This window comes from Thermobia domestica, chromosome 2, assembly GCF_964235325.1.
Source record: "Thermobia domestica chromosome 2, izTheDome1.hap1.1, whole genome shotgun sequence".
Taxonomy (NCBI): domain Eukaryota; kingdom Metazoa; phylum Arthropoda; class Insecta; order Zygentoma; family Lepismatidae; genus Thermobia; species Thermobia domestica.
Window position 1 is genome coordinate 352206499 of NC_137455.1, and position 24578 is coordinate 352231076.

A 24578-nucleotide genomic window follows, 5' to 3' on the forward strand; every position below is an offset into this window, starting at 1 on the left:
GAAACCCTTCTCGTATTATAAGTAGTGTGTATAGTGCGTAACTGTTAAGAGTACGTCTAACTGTTGGGAAAATCAAACCATCTGTAACTTAAAAGCATGTGGTATATATATACCTACCTATATGTATACCTCAGTAAGCAAGGCACATATACGCTAAGTTTAACGTTAATGATTCTTTCCGTGTATGGCTTTGGCAAGTGTACATTTTAAGTCATGCTTCAGAGGTGTATCAATTAGAGGAATTTTAAACATTTGAATTATATTACGTACTAGCAGAATGCCCGTTCTTCGCACGGGGAGAATACGTTTTATTTTGGACATAAAGTGTACAAAAACTGTCACCAATTTACTTAGGGACCCCAAAAACTATGGATTCGACACTAATATCGACCATTCTTAATTATTTTCACATGTCACCATCCTCCTTAGGAGTACTAATGGGGGCTGAATTTGGATATAAACGGCATCGGAGGTGTCACTGTTCATCTCAGCGACCCTGAAATCTATGGATTCGACAATAATATTGCTCATTTTCAATCATTTTTGTGCAGTTGCACCGCCAAATTGAAATGATAAAAAAACACCCCAGGCCCGAATCACCTCCATCTTAAAAATTTGATGGAGATCGGTAGGGTGGTTGAAGAGTTAAGAGTCTTCATTCCGGCGAAATTAAAATACCGCTAATTTTACAGTAATTATGTGATATCTTCAAATAGATAAAAAAATAATCGAAATGTGGAACAAGAGCGCCCTAGACAATATTATTTTACATGAGAAACCGTTATTACGACTCACTTATCTGCTTTCGATTTCGAGCCATTTTGAAAATCGGCATTTATTTTCACGTTTCTAAACAGCTGAAAACGGAAAGCCACTAGGTGACTTGTGATAACGGTACCTCACACAAAATAATATTGTCTAGGGTGCTCTTGTTCTATATTTCAATTATCTTTTTATCTATTTGAAGATATCACATAATTACTGTAAAATTAGCGGTATTTTAATTTCGCCGGGATGAAGACTTAAGTCACAAATATAGTCACTTTCATTTTTATCTATATCGATTATTGGCAGATCTAAAGCAAATTTGGAATCGAGGAACTAGGTTATTTGTTATAGCTCTGGCTAGGTCCGCAGCCATGTAATTGCATGCTTGTTCAAATCTCCAGATTTAGCTATGAAGGCTTGAGTAAAGGTATTAAAAGTCTGGAATGCTATTACGGATAAATAATCTCCTTTAGTAAAGTAAATACAAATCAATTCCATTCAGGGGCGCACCAACATGGGTGCTGGGTGCAGCGGCTCGGGAAGCTCCCCAAACCTTCTTATCCCCAAATACATTTTTACACTTTTTCAGTCAAACTATACTTGTTGAACAGGGTAATGATTGACGTAGCATGAAGATTTGATCTTAACACTTCATCAAATGTACTCTTTCTCTTATAGAAACAATTTACTTCTATCACTTTTCTGAAAATATAGGTGGAAGTATTCAGCAATTAGTATACTTATATTTTCCGGGACAGAATAATATCCGTTGAATAGTACATAGACGTAGTGGCTTGTCGTATTGGAAATCTCCCCCAGAGTTTGGGCCCGTATCAACAAAAAATTCTTGATAGTCGGCTGATTGCATTACAATAGTAACGTCCAACATACTTTTTAAAGCCATAAATTTTATGTCTGTAAGTATAGACCAGAATTTTTACCTCCAGACATGTTATTTTGTTTAGCCTGATGTCGTCTATATACAGATCCCTTATGACTATAGGGTTATGAGTACGCGTTTTCGGAGCAAGAGACCCCAAGTTGAATTCCCCAGCGGGTGCTCATGTTGTTCGGTTCTTACCTTAAGCTGTGACGATTAATCCGAAGAGTGATCAGAAAGTAAGGTTACAAATCCTGCAGCGAAACGTGTATATATTATTTCATACAACCAATACAGCCAACAGATTGGCTGTTGAGCCACTTGATGCATCGTTGGATAAGTTTGAAGATTTCTTCCTCGTAAAAATCCTGTCCTTGTTTATGTAGCCACGTTGACACGCAGTGTTACATTTCCTCGTTTGAAGCGAAGCGACGGTGTCCTAGTGCTCCTTCAAGTGTGAGAACAGCTGAAAGTGGTAACGTGATTCTCCTGTTGTCCTGAATCAGCTGCTACAGGCGATCTATGCTCACTGCACGACTCGTCGGTGATGTTTTGTCTACCAGCAACTAACTTTCGACACCATTCTGTGACATGCTAGATATTGCAATCTCTTCGTAAGCCTCTATCAGCTACATGTCAGCCACGGCTACATGTTTCGCCCACAGAAATCGAATAATTGAGCAGATTTCTTCGAAAGACAAGTTTTCCAAACGAGTCGCCATTTGTGTTTACCTACAACTAGCACCGTAGGTAGCAGGTTGCAAAGTTGCCGAATTCATATATTACAAGTAGTGCACACTGCTCAATCCTCTATAATAATTAGAGACCGGATGTTAGGCAAAATGCCTATTCTTTAATATTAAAGATATGGTCAAAAATAACGTTTTAAAGTTTTTATAGGTTGTTATAGTTTCAATTTAAGCCAATTTTATTTTGCCTATTTTTCCTATTTGGCCCCTTCCTGCCTAAATAATTGCTTTAGTGCCTAATGTTGCCTATTCTATGCATTTTCTTCGAAATAAGGCTTTATTGGTAAAAATATATAATTTAGTATCTCAAGAAAGGATTCTGCCTCTTCGAGAAATAAGTGCTGTTTGTAGTAATAAGATGCAATAAAACTTTGGACTGCTATGTGTACTAATAAAGTGCTGTAAAACTTTTGACTGCTGTGTGTACTGATTAAAATGTAGGGTGGGTGTGCCATATATGGAATACGTTCCTAATATGAAATACCAAATTATTTCGTCTGCTATGTTCTGCCACTGAGTGGACTGTACGTAAACTTGTACACCGTGGTGCCCTTAATCTGCGCACGAGTGGTTTGCTGCCGAACGATAACAAGCCATTTTCTTTTGTTGCAGAATAATTTTCTGAAGAACTTGAGTTTTTCGAACGTATCTTTCCAGACTGCTGAATGTACGCAAAGAGTTGTGTATTATTGTTGAGTCTGTGATATTTAGATTACATATATAGTGTACCATAAAGGCATAAAGATTCAGTACACAGAGAATCACGTAAGCGTGTGTAGGAAGAGAACTATCCAAAATGGCGATTTTCCCAATATGGAATACTAGCAGGATCCTAATTTGGAATATTCCTAATCATAATAACTACTACTACTACTACCACTATTCTTAAATAAATAAATTTATTAGCTTAAAGAAAGGAACAAAGGAAATGTTCGGGCCTCGAACTCCGAGATCACATCGGCCTTTAAGTTAAGTCTACGAATTGGAAAGGACTCGACACTGGCCTAAGGAAAAAGAATCATCCCGGCATACGCCTAATGATACTGAGGAAAAGCACGGAAAACCTCAGCAAAGGCCGGCGCCAGGATAGGCGGTCTGAGCAAGGATCGTGTCCATCCTCGAATTATCCAAATATCGCATTGTAGACAAATGAGCATGTTTTGTTCTAGTATTCCATTTTAAGAACAGGTAGTGTTCCATATTAGGAGTGGGGTGCGCCTAATATGGGAAATTGAGTTTCTTTCAATTTTGTAATATTGTAAAAAATCATTAATGAGGAACAAACTTTCATACTTGTATTTTGTTTTGCAAAGGTACCACAAGTAGTATGATGTATAATATTTTTATTCTGGAATACACATTTCTGAGAAATAAAGAAGAAACAAAAAGTATTCCATATTCGGTGCCTTTACCCTATAGAATTTGGACTGTCATATGTAGTGATAAAGCGCTGTATAGAATGTATTTACAAAATACACATGGAATAGATGTCAACCTTCGTTTTTATATATACATTAAAAAATATTAACAAACAGGTATGTTTCTATATTCTTTGAACAATATCTATTACTTGAATTTATTTTTTTAATTGTATTGAGTATTTATCTTCGTTATTTCCAGTTACACTTTAGTGCCTATTTTACTGCCTATTTTTTAAATTGTAAGTGCCTATTTGCCTGCCTATTTTCTAGGTTTTTAATGCCTAAACATCCGGTCTCTAATAATAATAATAATCGAAACTCCAGAAATATCAGGACTAGCTCGGGAGAGTTATACTCCGTGAAGTAGGAACTAAATACACGGTTCTGATTGGTTGGCGTTACCCGTTTCTTGCTACGTAGCTTACATATAGCAGAAATCAAACGCTTACTGTTGTCGGTACTCGTGCCCGAGCGTGCTAGCGCTATGGGCTAATAACGGAAATCGCTTTTAGAGTGGGTTCAAACCCGGCCCACGGAAAGTTTATTTTTCTTGCTTTTTTAAAAATTTTCATAACACCTTTTTCATTAAAATAAGAAGAAAATAATACTCAAAAAAGTCATTTACTTACTTTTGTGCAGATAAGTAGTTGTAGTAGTTCTACTACTACTACTACTACTACTACTACTACTACTACTACTATTACTACTACTATTAGTAGTAGTAGTAGGAACGGGTTAGGAGCCCCGCATGGCTCGTTTTGTTCCACCTTGATCTCACGATATAAATTTTGTAACCAACTTAAAACAGCTGGCTAAGGTAGCGCGTAAAACAACTGGCTAGGGTAGCGCGCGAAGAAACGTACTTGCAGGAGTATTACTCTCCCGAGCGGGTCATGAAATATCGGCGTTGTAACATTAGTTTCTGATCCTTCCTTAAATGCTTTATATTCGGACAACACTATAGTTGAACAGATAAGTAAAGTTTAAGAGTAAATCATAATTCTGAACGATATCTCACTAACCATATCGTCAGTGGCGTATTTAGGGAGCGGTTTCCGGGCTTGAGCCTCCCCGAAATCTTACTTACTATAGTAAAGTATATGAAATATCTTGCAGAATTTTAACATTTTTAGGCAAAGTCCCCCCGAAAGTTAGCAAAGCCCGCCGAAACAAAATCGTAAATACGCCACTGCATATCGTATATTCTCGTCTTATGATAATAAAAAGCTTAATGAAGGTACTCTTTAGTGTCAATTTCATCTTAATAGATGGCGTGGTAATGGTAGAGCATCATTCTTTTAGGTTTACTAAAAATATAGTTTTTCTTTCTATTTTTTTGAAAAACTACGCATGAGAATTTACATTTGTCCATATAATTTTGTTCAGCTCAATAAGATGTATCGATTGGTTTATGCCTTACGTCTGGACGGCCCGCATGCTGCCCCTACTCGTTAAACGCTAACAGTACAAATTGTAACAATTTGTAAGGCCACCGCTCACTAAAACCCATGTCGTAGTATATATTGTCACTATCCATTCATCCATTGCACATAATTTCATGAATGCACTCCTTTGTTTTCAGGCCCGTAGCCAGGGAAGGTTAAAGGGGGCCCTGTATCCCCTAAATTATTTTGCGCTCCCTCTAAAAAATAACGCTGAAGAGAATTTTTAAAGTGACTCAAAACCAGTGAAATTCTTGCAATTATATTTACCAAATTAAATTCAAGTTTGTGAATTCTACTAATTTCTGTGTAAAATTATATGTTTTTTACTAGATGCACCAAACATCTTCCATTGTCTTTACCCATTTCAAGAATTTCACACCGTACCCTATTATTGCAACCATGAGTTGAGTTGAGTTGATTTTAGTTTAGCGTCCCTTTCAGCAGCGAGGCTATATGAGACGTGGACCTACTGATTAACGTGGAATCCGAACCACATGAGCCCCCGCCGGGAATCGAACCCGGGTCTCCCACGCCTATTGCAACCATGACTAACATTCAAGGATACCAGGTGCACTTCCAAACAACAGTATCATAGTGCACAACGTTACACTGAAAAAAAGGGCTTGGTCAGGAATACCAAATTTGTTTGGTCAGAGCATTTGGTCACTTTTTTTGGTTAATTTAACCAAAATTTGGTCATTTTGACCAAACGTGTTTGGTCATGAACACTATATTTTTTGGTCAGAACATTTGGTTGATTAATTTGGTTATGCGAACCAAATTTTAACTGATTTGGTAATTATTTGGTTTTCCTGACCAAAATGTTTAGTTACAACGTCACATGTGTTTATTTGCATTCTATGTAAACATTTCGATTACGAAAGTGTGGATCGCATTAGCGCTTTATACCGTAAAAATAAAAAGGAAAAGAAAACGTAGGGCAACAATCATAAGGGACATGTCTTGGAAGTAAAAGAACTGTGTGTAAATGAGGTTGGTTTGCACTATACAACTTTCTCAACGAGTAATTTTCACTTTTCAACGACGTAATGGATGCCTATGTTATAAATTTATTAAGAAGCTGGAATTTACCGCAGCTAATCGACATGTTTCAAGGTAAGTGTACTTTTTCGTATATAGGCTATTAATTTTGCTGTTAGTTCATATGTACTTATTCTATTGGCTGTAAATTTGGCGTATCAAATACACCTTTGGTAAACTTTACAATGCACGCCCCAGCTGCGCATCGATATGTAGAACCGCTTTCAAAGAGTGTAGAATAGAGTAGGGTAGGGTACATTAGAGTAAGGTAAGAGTAGGAACGGGTTAGCTTAAGGTTAGGGAATTTTTGATCCATTTTCATAGAATTAATAGAGAGGAATTTCTCGCTTCAAAGTGAGTACCGGTATACCACCCGGAGCGGGCATTATTAAGGTAAACCTAGGCCCTTACATATAGATAAGGGGGGCATTGACGACACTAGAGCAGGGTATAAAATTGCAGGGGCAAGAGTTGGGGTAATTTCTATTACCACTAGATACTTCCGGAAAGGGGTAAATAAAGTGACACTAACGCTGGTAGTTTGCAAAATAAATTTGTGCATTTATAGTTTACAGATGAACAAAATTCTAGTTTACGGAAGAAATATGGTGTATTATTTAGTTTCTCCTCCAGATCACTTGGTATTGACTCTGACTTACTTGGTAGGGGTTACCATTCGTTATTTGTAAATATAAAGTAGTCATGAGTATAAGTACAGTGCGAACGTATAGCATAAAAAACTACGCATAAAACACTAACCAACTTGTGCTATATTGACACGGAAAACCATTTATGCTATCGAACAGAGTCAGAACAGAAGCGTAGCAGCGGGGCCCCGACAGTTAGAAACGATTTGCGTCCGTAGGGAGCAAACGCGTCAGCGACGGTGGATATTCGCATAAACGAGGTAGTTAACAACAGCTTACTCTAAGTCACAGTACTGGGTCCTGAGCCGTCGATGGATTTGGGAGAGATACTAAATGTCATCCGAAATATAGCCTAAAGCATAATTTTGAAAGAACATTTCATGGAACCCAAATATAGAATCCTTACCTTTGAAATCGATATTTCTCGTGACATACGCTGATAAAAGCGTGCATTTAGGGGGGCGCGGTGGCTCAGTGGTAGAGCGTTCACCTCTGGTGCTTGGGGTCCCGGGTTCGATTCCAGCCCCCGCCAAGTGAACTTTGTGGTGGACAAACACCGTGCTCGTGGGTTTCTCGGGGTTCTCCCGTTTCCTCCCACTTTCTTCATTCCACCATTTCACTCATCTCTCATCATCACCGTCTCCTTTAGCCTCACCGGCATAAGCGTGGGACGTAAAACTTAAAGATTTCATTTCATTTTTTTTTTTCATTTAGGTGGGCACTAAAAAGCGCGAATGCTATCTAACAGTCAGGGCAAAGCAAATTTGGTGGGCCGAAGCGGCATCGCAGGGAGCGGGCACGTCAGTGATGGTGGGTATACGCGTAAGTAAAGATATGAAAAGAAGTGGGATATTGCAATGATACGAGTTTCAGTAGCACTTGTCATACTTTGACACTAGTAACGCTCCACTTGTAAACGTAAAATTCAGCTTGTGTACACTATGTCATATTTCTTCTGTAAATTTTACAAAATTGTGCTTCCGTAACATGAACCACTATCCCCTCCCTATATATATTCGAGTGTATACTTCTTATTAGGTAACTTCTATTAGGTATTCGGAAAATATTACATTCTTCAAAGCATTCAGAGAATAGTGTATTATCTCCAAAAGATAATTCTGTGGTTTGGAGCAAAACGACCAATGTCAGAAATTGCAAAGAGGAGAGAGAGAGAGAGAGAGAGAGGAGACAGGCTATGATTTCTGCATAGAACCTTTCATTGTTTGTTAGAAGTACATAAGTCGTTGAAAACAATCGGTTAGCATTAGACTTATTGTTATCCATAGGTACTCGTTATGCACCAAATTACAAAATTATTTGCATGAGTTAAAAATGCTCTTAAATTCTTGTTGTTGCTTCTATACCATTGTAACTTTTACAGTATGAAGCTGAAGTATGAAGTTACCATGAACATTTTTCTCTTTAGCTTTGCCCAAATACACCCATTTCTGTAAAGCCCAAGAAAAAAAAACTGGGGTGAGCAACTTCCTATACTCTTTGTGTGGCACATGATCGCGTAACATACCAAATTTCGCTTGGTAGTGTAATACAACTTAAATGCTTTCACCATTGTATAATTCTTTTTTGATATTCAGTAAATATCTGGTTAATTATAAACTTTCAATCTACATTTCAGAACAGGAAATCGACGAAGCAGCATTTAATTCATTAACTGATGAACTAATTACTCAGTTAATTCCCAAAATAGGGATACGTGCAAAGTTCTTAGCAAAATTTAAGGAATTTGTAGAAACAAACACAGTTGAAATTTATGATGTGCTAGATGACGGTTCTCTCTCATTTGCTTCACCATCAGTGTCAACGCCAGATGACTCAGTGTCAGTTCGATCTGAAACTACAGAAAGTAGTTGTTCCATGCCAGCACCAACTAAAAGAGGAACTGATACGATGCTGAAACGAGAAACAAATTTCTCTACAGAGTCTCGGAGTCCGAAGCTCTTCAAGCTGACAGATTTTGTAAGTGTTCTGTCTTTAGTCACTTGAATATCAATTGATACAGTGATACTTATGCTGCACATATGAACTGTGCAAATGTGATTCATTATCAGTCGAAATGTAAAAGATTTTTGCGTTCACTTTTCAATCTGGTGACAGCCTGCGTGTTATTTATTCCATCTTTGTTGGTGCAAGTAACTTTTCTCGGGATATCAATCACGTGTTGTGCTCGTTGTAAAAAGTTTCGAGAACAGACGTTGTTCTCATCATCAGGGTCAGTATCATGAGAACAATGTCTGTTCTCGAGACTTTGCACAACAAACACATCACCTGGCTGATACCCCGAGAAAATTTATTTGCATCACGATACGAGGAAAGCATCAGATGCATTGAAAGAGTTTTTGTAACGTCCCACGGTTATGCCGTTTAGACTAAAGTAAACAGATGATTAATGAAAGTGAACGTTCGCAAATGTTTTTGTGCTCACACCGGGAATTGAATCCGGACCACATACATCAATGATACACCCGTTATCCACTAGAGTAGCTGGGAGGGCGAGGAGATTGGTATTCAGTTATATTTTTGGTTATTTCAATTTAAGCGAAATGACACCAGAATATGCAGGATCTTTAAAATTGTAAAGGAACAGGAGGAAAAGGTGCAAACCTTAAAGGTACTACCTCAGTATTTATTAACTACAAGTGAAAATACCCGGATTCGATTTCGTATAAAATTTGATCTAGGTAAACAGCATCTCTGCTCTTAAGTTCCTAATCATAATTCGTTTGTATTTATTCCGTCTCCTTTAGCCTATGAAGCTAAATCAACTGTTGATATATGGTCGGGAAACATTTGACAAGTACTTTTGACGAAAAAGATTTGAATGAAAAAATCTTCTCGATTTTCTTAAAAAAAAAAATGCGTTTATCTATAAAATGTATATTTTCATGGAGTTAGTAAAAATAGATCATACTAAAATACCAACTTTCGTTTCTTGTCACGCCAGGTCTATACACTTTAGTATTTGTCAAACAATAAACCGAAAGATTCGCGTATATAGTAATGGTGTCATTTCATAAGCGTCATTATAACAATATTGCAATTTTAGAGCTGCACAGGGCTTATTTGCCTCCCATGACATGAATATAAGGTATAATTATTAAATACTATGGAATTATTTGAAAATTGTAAAACTATAATTTTAGTGATAAAATATTAAATCCCAAACCAAGGGAAAATGTATACATCTCGGATTTAGCCGCATGAGCTCTAGTTTAGGAATATGATAATTTCGTGCAGTGATGTGTATGTAGTAGTGATTATTTGCGCTTATCACATTAAGGAATACATTTAAACGTTCCGAAAGGCAACGCATATCACCATGACACTTTTCCTAAAAAAGTAAAAATAAAGCCTTCAATTGCTCATGGAATTGTAAAAAGTGTGAAGTTGCTATATATATTAGATGTATGTGTTTGTAAAGTCGAACACTTCTGCTTAGTGACAGCATAATGTTTATAAGATATGTGCAGGGTCCGTATGTTTTCTTCGCATATGTTGCACGAATACAAATACTTCCTACGCTTATGCCATGGGAACTAACTAGAAGAATAATTCTTTCTATCGAACCTCTGGGTTCCGAACGGCTGTAGTGCGTTCAAGACATCCCCACCGGAAATTGATCTCGCTACACGCAAACCACAGTTCAGAACTTGTCCGAAGCAAAAATACGTGACCTTGTGAACATAGTAATCATGTTTGAAGTGAAAACAGCAATGCTGCTGTAAACTCCTCGTAAGTTAATGTCCTTAGTTTATAGAACAAACAGACTTAAATGTATTGAGGGACATTGTATATTTTAAGCAAAATTGTGTTTCTTTGAATATCAATCACTAACAACTTGTGGAAAGAATACGTGAAAAGCAGAAATTATCAGTTTGATTTCTATTCATAATTATTATTCATTTATTTATTTATATAGTTATTTATTATTAAATATGGTTATCCTTCAACAGAAGTTAATCAGCAATTAATTTATACAGAAATGCAAAATTGAAATTCTATTTCAGTGATTTCGATTAAATGATCTTGAATGACGTAATCGTACATGTAATGCTGTTTGTTTTTTTCTCAGAATCTTGAGACTTTTCTAAAACAGAGCTTAACAGGCAGGAAAGTTTGCAATGAATACCTTCAAAACAACAAATTGTCTGCTATTACTAGGAAGCAGTTAGTTACAATATTAATTGATCATTTTATGGAAATGAATGAAACTCTTTGCAATGAAATATTTCAACATTTGGCATTACAGATAACTGAGCTGTTTCCAACGGAATGTCAGGTATGCATATAACTAACGTTTCAGTTATTATATAGACACTTTATTCACATAACTTTCAATCTATGTTACTGCTGGACATTTGAATAGCATAACTTCGACCTTTTAACGTGGGAGAATGGGTTTGACGAGAACTTGGAGAACTATTGAAGCAAATAAGGTGGGGAAGGAAATAAGCTGACTTTATTGGGTAAATTTTATGCTGGAAATCGTAAGTTGTGCTTTGTAATGTTACCAGTCTATGTGACAATGAGAGAAAAATAGTTTATCTATTCCACACCACTCCCCCAATATATATATATATATGCGAGAATACCCCATGCAGAATTGAGGGTTTGTTTGTAGAAAACGTATGCTATACTAAAAGTAGAACATCACATAGAAGAGTATAAATATGATAAATTATTCTGTAATTGTCTGAAATGTTTTTTTTATACATAATTTCATTTATTAAGTTTATAATTCTAAATCTTACAGTAACAATGTCTTTTTCAGGAAGTGTATTATATTCCACCGAAGTCACAAGGTCCAAATCAGAAGATTTCAAAAGGAAAACTCGTTGACAAATATAGAAATACACGCAAGTCGTTAAGAAAGTTTGGCGTTGTTGCAAAGTCACGTGCTTGTCCGTCAAGAGAAAAGCGTGACACTGGAACTTCTACACTAGATGGTAATGTTTAAAATGTAATCTAGTAAATGATTTATTCATCTCTGATCATACTTTTAAAAATGAAAGGAAATCTTTCAGTTTTACGTCCCAGTTATGCCAGGTAGACTAAAGAAGATAATGATAATGATGATAAGAAATGAATAAAGGGGGAAGGAACGGGAGAACTCCGACAAATCCAAACACACGGTGTCACTTAGCGCGATTTGGAATCAAACAAAGTATCTCACACGTCAGAGGTCAACCCTCTACCACTGAACCACCGAGGCCCCGATCATACTTTAAAAACTGCCAATGATTTACCTATTTTGTGCCAGGGTTTGCAAGAACCATGTTTTAAAAAATGGTTTAGTTTTTTTTTTTCCTGCTAATTGAACGTATGGAACACATTAATATAAGTCGATACTAACCTGAAAGTGTTCCTGTAAGATTAAAACGTGGTTCTTCAATGTTCATATGTATTTCTGGCAAAAATATCGTGTGCCTTTCATCAGGATGGCTCAAAACGTAAAGTGTATATGCGTTCAAGCTGAGTATTTCAATAGTATAAGGTAATAATGGGACTGTGTAGATATTGTTACTGTTTACAACATGAAACTACAGTCGAGAAATTTTTCACCTACTCTTCAGTTAAGCAACCAACTAATCTATTAAGGATTAAATAGTGCACTAAATTAATCGATACTTAGTTTCTATGTGTTTCTATTTACAAGACTGAACAAGTCCAAATTTTGTATGCTTAATCTTCAAATCCTTCATTACAAGAGTTACTTTGTTGATAAGAAATCATAAGTAGCATTTATTACTAAATATTTTTGCGACTTTCTTCGTCGTAGATAGTCATTATACTTATATAGTACCACTATTACGTTATACCATTGAAGTACTAAGCTAGAACATGTAATTTACATCAGTTCTACATGTTTGAAGAATTAAACCATTCTGATGAAAGGCATTCGATATTTGTGCCGGAAATATAGATTACCATATGAAGGCAAATTTCAAGTTCAGCTTCACAGGAACAGTTCCAGGACATTTTTTTTTTTTTTTTGTAAATATATTTCTTTCTTTATTATATATTACATATGGATATAAATACTTGTACAGAAGACTTATGAAAATATAGAATCATTTTAACTGATATTTGAAAAAATATAGGAATTTATTTATTGAGTTTTTAATGTAATGCAGATCTGTTTGGTAAGTTTATTCTTCTCTTTCAGAATGTGGCATAGATATTGAAAACAGCTTAGCGTGGCTAAAGCATAGTGTCGAGCCCTGGCAGGAAGTACTTGATCACTGGAAGAAAACGTTGAAAGTTCGATGCAAGCAAGAGGGCAAAACTGTTCATGAAATAATTTCAACTTGGCCAGCATTGAAGCAGCCTTTGGGATATACATTGGTAAGATTCATTTAATTAACCTGCATTCTGTTTTACTACTAAGGACTGTGTTGTTACTGAATAGGCCATAATTTACAAGCATTGAATTATTCTTTGGGGCTGAGAACACTCATACAAAATCTTTTGCTCACGTCCAGAAGTTGATTTTTTCATAACGTACTTTTTAGAACAGAAGTTTTCTTTAAAATTGTGTCGCGTTTGACCAGAAAATAGTAAAAGCCTTCAGGATAGTCATACTGAATATTGAAATGACATATACTAGTGTAGGTATTTGTATGTGTGAGCTAATAGACCTTAGTTGTCATAAAACCATAATAAAAATATATATAAATGGTGGACATGAATTACTTCCTTGTCCTCTTATGTAATATCTGTTCATGAATGTTGAGATATCTTGAAGCAGGTCTGAACTGCCTGTAGGTTGGTGGTTATCGGTTCGATGCCCGGTAGGTGTATAATTTTATAAAAGTAATTCAGATTCAACTACAAACTATAGATTCCTTCCTGTTTAGCTCCGGTGATGAAAGAGGATAGAGGCAATCAATGAATCTGGAAAGTTTTTGCAGTTTCCTTTTCAAAAAGTGAACATTTTGCATTGTATTTAGATTGCATATTAAAAGAACTAAAACATGTCTAATAATCTTTTTTGCTGGTTCTTTATAACATATTCATCCACATGCATGTAACACAAAGTGGAAAAGGATTAAGTTCAGTTTATTAGCAACTCGATCTTCCTTTGAACAACTAGATGAAAAGCTCAATCGCAAGTCTGAAAACAAATACTCTAAACCTAAAATTATTGTTTCCATTTTTAAGACGCATATGATTACGTGGTCATACATTACGAACACGTGCACTGGCTTTACCTTGCAATGGAAAGGAACGTATCATATTCATTAAGATAACAATTGAGAACTGAGTTCTTACAACACGATGTCACTTGCTTATGAAAGCGAGATCTCAGAAGAACAATACTTACATGACTGATAAACAATCTTTCTTGTGATTGCTTACCAACCAAGCATATACGTACAGCAATAGAAACTTTGACGGTGATTTTTTTAAATGCATGAAGTACTTTTCGATTCAATAAGTCTTTTTCTTTTACTCAGTAGATAGCAAATAGTGGTTTTATTGTCTGATAAACGCTAACAATATTGTAGAATTTTCTTCACTTTGTCCTTTGACAAATTAATATGAAACCCTAGCGGCCTTATTTCAGAAAGTAGAACCTTGGCTTTACATTCGGAAGCTTCCGGGCTCAAATCCGGTCATCGTGACTGAAATTTCCGTGGATTTTTCCTCAGTCATTCCAGCAAATACCGGGATGGTACCTGTAATATTAAGTCCAGATCAATACTTTCCCCATCCTTGCCTAATCTATCCGAGTAAATAGACCTTTGTTTATATTAACCTATATAACCAAAAACCATTATAACACGACGAAAGCCCGTGATGCCACAACCTCAATATGGGTCTAACTGGCAATTATCGTCAATGTAACATCTTCTTGCACTACGTTTCTGGCTTTTGTGGTCTACTTATTTAAGCTACCAGTAAGTCAATTTCCTCAAGATGTTGGACAACACCAGAGGAAAGCAGGTTGAATTTGATCCCAAGTCCAAGTCCATAAAAGTACACGCTGTAACTAGTAGTTTGTATTGAAATTGTTACAGTTAAGAAATTTCATTTATGCACGTAAAGGAAGTTGTGATTCTTAAAAATTAATGAAATAATGTTATTAATGTAAATGTTTTAATACAATGGAATTCCATTTCCAGATTGATCAAGATTTCAAAGACTTATATCCTGATCATACATCCTTGTTCGTGAAATGGGATTCTGTCAGTAAAAAATTGGAAAAACTAATGAAGAAACGGCTACATGACGCTCCAGCAGTCGAACTTTTAAGTCTGTTAGACACAGAAAGTGTTACAGAAGGTAATATTATTTTTGTGTTCTTTCATTCTTCCTTTGTTTCTGTTTCATTAACTTGAAATTGTAATTACTTGTATGAATGAAGTAGATTTTTCTATGTGAATCCAGTTTTATTGCAACAAGTATGTTGTAATGATCATATTAATAATTATACATTGGTTGTAAGTAGTAGACACTATACGTACAATATATACTCAGTTGTTCAGCATTGATTCAAAGAGTAGATCTCATTTCTCCAGATAAGCCTCTGTTCAAACCGGAAGTGGTATGAATCAGTCGTTTAGGGTTTCAACATTGATGTGAGACACCCTTCTGTTCCCCATGTAGATGCAGGCTGAAAGGTGTAACTAGCTTAGTTATTTTGTCCTGATCTACTGTTTGGACAACAAACTGTCTTTAAATTTTAAAACTTTATCCAGATTGCAAGTTCGGAAACACGACAGTGTGGCCCTCGGAAGAAGGTGAATCGGATGTAGTCGGTAAATCGGTTGTATACTGTACACAAGTTAAGTTATAGATAACAATAAAGTAAGTATACTAAACACGTGACAGACTCTTACAGCGATGTAACACGAACGGACCATCCAACGACCATAAAATCAATGTGAGCATTACAAACATATTTGCATATCATCTTAGTTGCAATTCATATAATCTTAATCCTTTCGACTTAACCTCACATATGTACTTTAATACAATTGCTTCTGTTCAGCGTTGCAAAAATATAGCAATATGCCACTAAATAAAAATACGTAGATTCAATTAACATATTCAATCTTCTTTTAAGAAATATTTATATTAGTGAACGGAGAAATCTGAATTACAACATAAATGAATAAGTACATTGATACGATTTAATGAATTGATGATAAAACATCGGATGGTCAAGTTAACGTGTCTTCAGAAATCATGTCGTGAACTAAATATGATGACTTTAACAACTTACTTGTATTGATAATGATAAATTAAAAGTACATCCGATATATTTCTGTACAGCAAATGTTATCTTTTGGATTCCGGAAGGATATTATTTTATAGACACATCGTTTTCACAGATCTTTAATGCCAAATCAAACAAAATTAATCTCAAAGTAATTTGTCGTTACCTTTTCTTTTACGACGACTACACAATGTATCAAGATATATTTTGTATCAATCTTGGCTACAAAACTTTCAAAGGTAATTTATATCTGCTAGAAAGTCCATTGTGCAGTATTCTAGGTGCAGATAAAGAATACCATCGCATATCACGAGAGACGTAATAAACAAAATGGAATATGAATTCCATTGTACATAAACACAAGATAATTAACAAACACGTACAGATTGACATAATGTCGGCAAATAACAAATAAAATTAAATCAGCCAACATTGAAAAGCTGAAATAAAAATGAACATTAAAAAATTAATTCATGACATATTACTCTGTAAACGGATCGGTAGAGACGGTCCGTTACAACATTGATCGTTATGAATCAAACATGGTTATTGATAGTTAGAAACTGTTTCCCTGATTCGATTTAGCGTCTCAAGTAAAGTAAACACATTAACCGGTGTTTCTGTACAAAAACCGAAAATAGTAAAGCTATACTACTACTTCCGGTAAAATAGTGGCATCCATACAGCATCCGAATTTTTTTTTTTCTACTGAAACCGGGAGAAGTAAAAACTAGTAGTTATTGTAGTTTCAATTTTGATTCCTAATAATTATAACGGATAGCAGAAATCTGTTTTTCTTATAGACTCAGCGCACGAAGAACAGATTATCTCTCTCTCCCTGTATTGGAACCGAAAGTTATGTGTCTACTACTTGCGGTTTTGTTATTAAATTGGCATAGTTTTTAAGTCTACCATAGTTTCAACTGTAAAACAAAACTCACTCATATTGAGTTACTAATGATTAAAGATATAATTTTTATAACACTGCAAAATAGTTCACTACTAAAAACAAAATGACGTTCATTCATATAGTTCTTTCTTATCCATCACAAACATTGCAGATTTGTTTCAAACCATTAAGCATTAAAATTAATATAGAAAATAATGGAATTGATTCACAGAGCTGCAATGGGTGGGGCATTTGCCACTGCAAACTACTGTCAAATGTCCGGTAGGCATTTTAATCGAAATAGTATATAATTTTTAAGATTTTATATGGAAGATATAATAATGCAGGAGTCCGCGTATAAAAAACAATTTCGGTAAAAATATTTTTTATTTTATATTCTATTGTATAGTTTTCATTTTTATTTTTAGATACCAGATCCAGTGTACTACTTTTATTGCTTGGTACCCTGTGTAGGTCAACATCACATATAAAAACATCGAAGAAAATTTGGAAGCCAACTGTGAAAGAGTCTCAGGATAGTTTCTTCTGTCATGTTAATGTAAGTAAAGTATATTTTATTCTATTGATTGATCATGGTCAGCCAGATCAGGTGTCAACTACGTATGTTTTGTTACGAAAATAAAGTTACGTCTTTTTATGGATCTGGCATGGGCATGAATAATATGAGAATTAGATCTGTTAAATCAATATTTCGGTGGAGAGAGGCAATGAAAATCTTAAGAGGGGCAGAAGCGGGGTCGCACTTGCTATTAGCCAACTAGGCCCATGCCTGGAGTGCAAAATTTAAAAACTATTGAGATAAACTCTCACATTTCATTTCAAACTCTTTATAAACATCTGATTGGCATTATATTTCATACAGAAACATAACTTAGTTTATTGTTAATTTCAAATAACGTGAGGACGAGAGAGAAAGAAAGAAATGAAGTGAAATTTTTAAGTTTTACGTCCCGCGGTTCTGCTGGTTAGGCTAAAGGAGACGGTGATGATGAGAAATGAATGAAATGGTGGAATGAAAAAAGTGGGAGGAAAGGGGAGAACCTCAAGAAATCCCACGAGCACGATATTTGTGCACCACAAAGTCTACACGGCGTGAGCTGGGATCAAACCAAGGACCCCAACCACCGGAAGTGAACGCTCTACCACTGAGACACCGCGCCCCCGAGAGAGAGAAGTAGATTATTATCCATTGCTGGCTATCCATAATTATCCAATTGTATCGGGCGTGGACGAAAGGTTCAGTTTTCTAGAATACGTAACACAGTTCGTAGTCCGACTGGGATTGTGGGGTATGCTTGGAGATCACACAGCGAAGGTTCAACAACTTGTTTATTAATAGAGTTGGTCTTCTTCCCCTATCTCCGATCATTAAGTTCGGAGGACTGTAGCGTAAACTAAAGTAATTTGTGCCTTTCAAAGTGGTATGAAAATGTTCTCGCCAATAATTCTCCCCCCCCCCCCCCACACACACACTCTTCAAAGACACACGTTGGAAAGAAAATTAAGGTTACGCCAAGAACCCTGTTTTCGGAGTGTGAAGCTGTGCTACGACGTTTCATTACATGTGAACAAATACGAACTCGATACATTTATTTAATAATAACCAAACAGTGGCCGCGGTGGCTCAGTGATAGACCGTTCATCTCTGGTGCATGCGGTCCCGGGTTCAAACCTTGCTCCAACCAAGTGAACTTTGTGGTGAACTAACACCGTGTGCGTGGGTTTCCTCGAGGTTCTCCAGTTTTCTCCCACTTTCTTCATTACACCATTTCATTCATTTCTCATCACAGTCTCCTTAAGCGTAGCTGGCATAATTGTGGGGCATAAAACTCAAAAATTTCATTTCATTTTAATAACCAAAATCACTTACTGAGCATAAATGTGATCTATTCTATATTCTCTGTTGGTAAATGCTAGTGAGGAAGTTCTTAAGTCTATTTGAGGACAAGTTGTCGAGTTTTCGTAATTTAGTAGCTTCTGTCCTTGTTTGAACGTATCGTTTTTCCAGTCAGATATAAATAGCTTTTGAAAACCTTTGCAGCTTTTAAAGCATTTAAGAGCTTTTAAAACTTTGCAGTATTAGTATTACTTACCAATTTTTTAGCTTCAAAATAACATATATTTATAGGCGCAAAATGCATATGTCATTGTAAATGTACAATAAATAATGCTTCAGACTATTGAGGAAGCAGAAATGTCTTTGTTCTTATATGTAAGAAAAATTATTTAAGTATGTAACATGATCAGTTAACCTCTCTCTAATTCCAACAGGTAATGGGTGATGTTCAACCCTTCATGGAAACGAGAGACAAGAAGTTATCGATGTTGGGTTTAACACGCCAACCCTCAGTAATTGTTGTGGGCTCTTCTTTAAAAGACATTCAAGGAACGTACGTGATAATAGACAACACCCTTTATCTGCTAGACAACGTGCTCAAGGGTGTGGACATATGTTTTAAAACTTTTTTTGTGTTTAACGCAGAATACCCTAAGGAAGGGGAACATCTTTGGCTTCTTCTGCAAAAAGCGGTATATGACATAAGTACTCCTCAGGATAAACAGATCATGAGTGTAAATACACTATTGTTGGACATGATTGGTCTTTAAAACAAACTGATGTGAAATACCGGTATTTACTGCTCCATCTTTTCAAATAGGGTGTGATATACTGTTGAACATTTTGATTCAAGAACATCACGAGTTGTTCCTAAAAGTTTTCAATGAACCTTTGAAACCAAAGTACCATTTTATGTGTCATTATCCGATGATAATGCGTCAGTCAGGACCGTTAGTTCACTTATGGAATATGAGATTTGAAGCAAAACATAACATTTTTAAATCTGCGTCATATGTAACTACGTCACGAAAGAATCTTACATATACTTTAGCTTTAAGACACCAGTTAATACTAGCAGAAAGAATGTTAGGTCAACGAGGACTAAAGTCTTCCACAGTATCAGTCGGGCCGGGAGAAGAAATACTAGTATCATCACATACTGATTTTATACATATAAATGACATTCTTCCTAGCAGATCTTTCGAGATGAGTTATATACCACGATGGGTTTCAATTAAAGGAACAATGTATAAACCAGGCATGATTCTTGTTCTTGATATTCTCAGTCACTTTCCTGTGTTTGGTAGTATTACAACTATTTTAGTTAATCGAGAAGAAACTGTAGCTTTTGTATGCAAAGAGCTAGAGACTATATCTTTCAATGAACACGTGTATGCATATGAAGTAAAAAAAAAAAAAACCAGAAAAGCTGGTCTGTGTTCTTCATAATAATATAGTTGAGGTGAGTCCTACTTTTCTTGTAGCATTGGGTAACAATATGCTCTGCGTTCCTTTACGAAATGCGCTTTAAAGGGATAACTTGAAGGCAATCTTGGCTTGATTGTGTAGCAATATTAAAACTTCCAGTTAATTTAGAATTTGTCCAAGCAAAGAATTCTATTCTGTGACTAATAATACTACATTGCTGTTCCTAAATGAACGGGCTGCTATCAGAACAACATATTTGTTCAGTTATAGGAGGATTGTCACACAATAAATAGTTATACGAGAAATTAAGAATGGTAGTAATAAGTTAGTAGGAATGAATGATTTTTTAAAAAAACGTGAATGTTGAAGAATATATTCTCGTCTAACAGCAATGGAGAGCTTTCAGGTAATGCACTCATGAAACCTACATTTCAGTTGTAAAACTTGAACAGTCGTAAATTATGTATCTCCCAAGCTTCCACTGTGTATGTGTATCGTCCAATAGCTTAATTAAAACTAGTTTCTCGCTCAGTTAAGAATAGTTCATAATTTATTTGAAAGATCTTCAATGCTGTTTGCTGGGAGTAAAATTATAGCTTAAATTTTCCTATATTTCTTTATCTTTTTTTGTTATAAAGATTTATATTTGGCCTAAAAATGTTATTTTATTTTCAGTAAACAGTTGATAAATGTTAGTATCATTGTTTAATTTTGAAAAGATTTATATTTGGCCTAAAAATGTTATTTTATTTTCAGTAAACAGTTGATAAATGTTAGTATCATTGTTTAATTTTGAAACGATTTATATTTGGCCTAAAAATGTTATTTTATTTTCAGTAAACAGTTGATAAATGTTAGTATCGTTGTGTAATTTTGAAACGATTTATATTTGGCCTAAAATGCTTTTTTATTTTCAGTGAACAGTTGATAAATATTAATATCATTGTTTAATTTTGAAACGATTTATATTTGGCCTAAAATGCTATTTTATTTTCAGTGAACAGTTGATAAATATTAATATCATTGTTTAATTTTGAATTTAATATTTTTGTTTAATTTTGAAGTCTGTATGGCTCAGTTGCTATACTCAATTATAATAAAATTCTTGTGTAGAAAAGTATTTTATGTACATTCTTTATATCTTAAAATCGTTCTACTTTTCTCCAAAAGTTGATTTATAACTTTGTTCATATATGTGTGTACATGTATTAGAACTTTATGAAAATGTAGATGTATTTATGTACATGCATGATATTCCAAGAATAAACCGACAAGCCTCGCATAGTGTGTTCAGGACCTCCGTATAAGAAAAAGAGTTTATTTGCAACTTTGATCGGAAGCGCCTAATTATGCAGATGGAACCAATTTAAGGTAATTGAAGACATACAAGAGTCAAAAAATGCGTCTGAACCGTGAGTGGAACCCGGGATCTTCGTCTTACCATGCAGACGTGCTACTCAGTCCGCTCTCAGTAACAACTATACATTCTTTCACTCTTTATAACGATGTTGTTCCACAAGGTGGAAGAATGTATGGCTGTTCTGGGAGCGGACTGAATGGCGCAGTGGTAGCGCATCTGCATGGTAAGCGGGAGGTTCCGGGTTGGAGTTCCGGTTCAGTTATATGTTTTTCAGTCTTTGTATATCTTTGATTTCGTACCTACAAAGGGTCTGGTGTGACAAAATTGGTTGTTTTCTCAATTTATCAATATATTAATGTAATTATTTGAATTGATCGTAGGATACTACATTGAATGAAACAATCGAGGAACTTTGCACACGGTTGAGTACCTCGATACGAGAGGGTTGTTTTAATTTGATCTGAAACGTTTAATTACGGAAAAGTATGTATGTTCTACTTACCTTAAATTGGCCTAATTTCTGTAATTAGGCTTTTCCAACCGAAATCGCAAATAAACTCTTTACTTATAGTGAGGTTCTGAACACGTGTGCGATGTTTCTCGGTTGTTTTATTCATTGTAGCCACTCCTGCGAACATTTCTACTGATTATCTTAAATTGGCCCCAGTTCCGTAAATATGTATTTCCGACCAAAGTCGTAGATAAACTTTTTTCTTGTATTAACATTTTAAATACGTATGCGAAGTTTTTCAGCAACTAGTTTCTAATTTATTTTCAAAAATCTTCAATGTTGTTTACTGGGAGTAAAATTACAGTATAAGTTTTCTTTAAGTTCTTTACGTTTTTTCTTGAAGTTTTGAATTTGATCTAAAAATCTTACTTTCAGTACTTTAACAGATGTTTATATCATTGTTTAATTTTGAAACCTGTATGACTCAGTTGCTGTTTTTTACTATTATTATTTACAATAAAATGATTTTGTAGGAAAATGTTGTGTGTAAATTCTTTATATATTAAATAGTTCTATTTTCCTCAAAAAATTGATTTGCAACTTTGTGTACATATACATAGAGTTTTAAATTTACATGTATTCGTATGCATATTTCGTATGTTGCTTCAAAATGTATATGTAAATCTTATTTTTGAAGAAGTTCTTAATAACTAGAAGCAATAACTTCTAACTTTATATGTGGGTTACCGCAAAAGTCATGGCAACTTTTTTTTTTCTTACGAAAATGGTCACGCATCAAAAACTTCTGAAATATCCAAATGGAAGGTTAGCATATACGTAAACGTTACATGTAAGGAATTGTGTAAACATACACATCTCCATCAGAATATAGCACGAGAAAAAAAAGTAAACATGATTGTTCGTATTATGGGAATATGTATTTATATCCAATCTATACGTAATATTTACATATGTATTAACTTTCCATTTGCATGTTTAAAAATTTCTTGCTTTGTTACCATTTTCGTTAGAAAAAATTTCCCATGAATTTTGTGATAACCCTCGTATTATTTTCAGTTTAGTACCTATAGCAACAGTCTTTGGTAATTGCTACCAAATGGTTTGGTCAAATTCACTAAATACGCGTTTAGTATTTGCAACCAAATTATTTGGTTCCATGAACCAAATTTCGTTCATTTTAACCAAATTTTTGGTATTCCCAACCAAATTCTACTTGTTTGGTCATTATTTGGTCAAAATTACCAAATGCATATTTGGTACTGGTAACCAAATAATAGGTTCCTGCAACCAAACAAATCGTGACCAAACGATTTAGTGCTGGTGACCAAGCGTTTGGTTGGCGCTATATTGACCAAACGATTTGGTACCCAGGAACTATTTTTTGGTCAATTTGACCAAACTTTTTTTTCAGTGTAGTTGTGAATATAAATAAACTGTAGTGTCTCGCTTATTTGGAAGGTACAAAATCCTTGCAAACGTTAAATAAAATATATACTTCTATTTTGTATTGATATACTATAAAATTGGTGTGATATAATTTTGTTCTACTGTTTACAACGCAGAGAGCTTGTATTAAGCACACAAAAATGAAACAAAAAATTATGGTTTCAATAATTCAAAAATAAATGCAGATTTTGTAAATAATAAATAAATGTACAATTTTATGGTGTTTTTTAAATGTCTTTGTCATTGCCCCCTCAGTCTTCATTTCTGCCCCTCTTTAATAAAACAGGCTGGCTACAGGCCTGTTTATTTTCTAACAGGGCTCCAAGCAAGGGCGCCTATACTGAGGGCCCGGGAACTCCCAAAGCTCATATAGGCCCCCTATTGTATTTATGAATATACAATATTTGGCATAATTTGAATGCAATTTGTTTTGAAATCGTCATATATATATATATATATATATATATATATATATATATACCTTCTGCAACTGAATGCCCCTCCCCCCAAATTTACAAAGAAATCGGAGCCGTCTCCAAGTGTCTAAACCCGCTCTGAGTAGCCCCAAAGCAGAAGATTAGCACCCCCGTCGCAATTAACACCATTGTGTTCTGTTACTGCACTTCATCATAAAAAACGTTTTCTCAGGATTCTCTCGTTTCCTCCCACTTATTCATTCGACCATTGCATTCATTTCTCATCATCACATTTTTCTTTGCCTAACCGGCATAATCGAGGGACGTAAAATAAAGATTTCATTTCTTTTTCGTTTCATCGTATAAATTATATACCATGCTCAGGTCGTCTTCTTCTCCATGTGTAACCAGATACATATATCAATAAAAATCAAATACTGATATCCATCTCCAAATGATAATACCAATAAATGAATGCTCATGGCCCCAGAGAAGGCGTTACCTTCTTCGGCCCACC

General features: G+C 35.1%; 1 protein-coding gene and 1 long non-coding RNA gene across 5 annotated transcripts in view; both read left to right on the plus strand.

The window, feature by feature from the left end:
* The window catches only part of LOC145678776 (uncharacterized), a 258399-nt gene that overhangs the window by 218518 nt on the left and 15303 nt on the right, over window positions 1-24578 (plus strand). The window lies entirely within an intron of this gene.
* On the plus strand, window positions 32-22672 carry LOC145678774 (uncharacterized). 3 transcript variants are annotated; one of them, XM_081749273.1, is made up of 8 exons: window positions 32-6379; window positions 8588-8928; window positions 11042-11248; window positions 11741-11915; window positions 13136-13314; window positions 15096-15255; window positions 17510-17640; window positions 19374-22672. In XM_081749273.1, exons 1-8 carry the CDS (start codon window positions 6313-6315, stop codon window positions 19707-19709), a joined length of 1596 nt encoding a protein of 531 aa, XP_081605399.1. In that variant the 5' UTR covers window positions 32-6312; the 3' UTR covers window positions 19710-22672. The 3 variants fall into 3 exon arrangements, with proteins under 3 accessions (XP_081605399.1, XP_081605400.1, XP_081605401.1); XM_081749274.1 differs by having other exon boundaries at window positions 739-6379; window positions 8768-8928; XM_081749275.1 differs by lacking the exon at window positions 11042-11248 and having other exon boundaries at window positions 741-6379.

What these genes read in the sequence shown, in the direction of transcription:
- LOC145678774 (XM_081749273.1), top strand. Translation starts at nt 6,313, where the DNA reads ATGGATGCCTATGTTATAAATTTATTAAGAAGCTGGAATTTACCGCAG. An exon ending in TGTTTCCAACGGAATGTCAG is followed by an intron (nt 11,249 to 11,740) that starts GTATGCATATAA and finishes TGTCTTTTTCAG; the next exon opens with GAAGTGTATTATATTCCACC. An exon ending in AGCCTTTGGGATATACATTG is followed by an intron (nt 13,315 to 15,095) that starts GTAAGATTCATT and finishes TTCCATTTCCAG; the next exon opens with ATTGATCAAGATTTCAAAGA.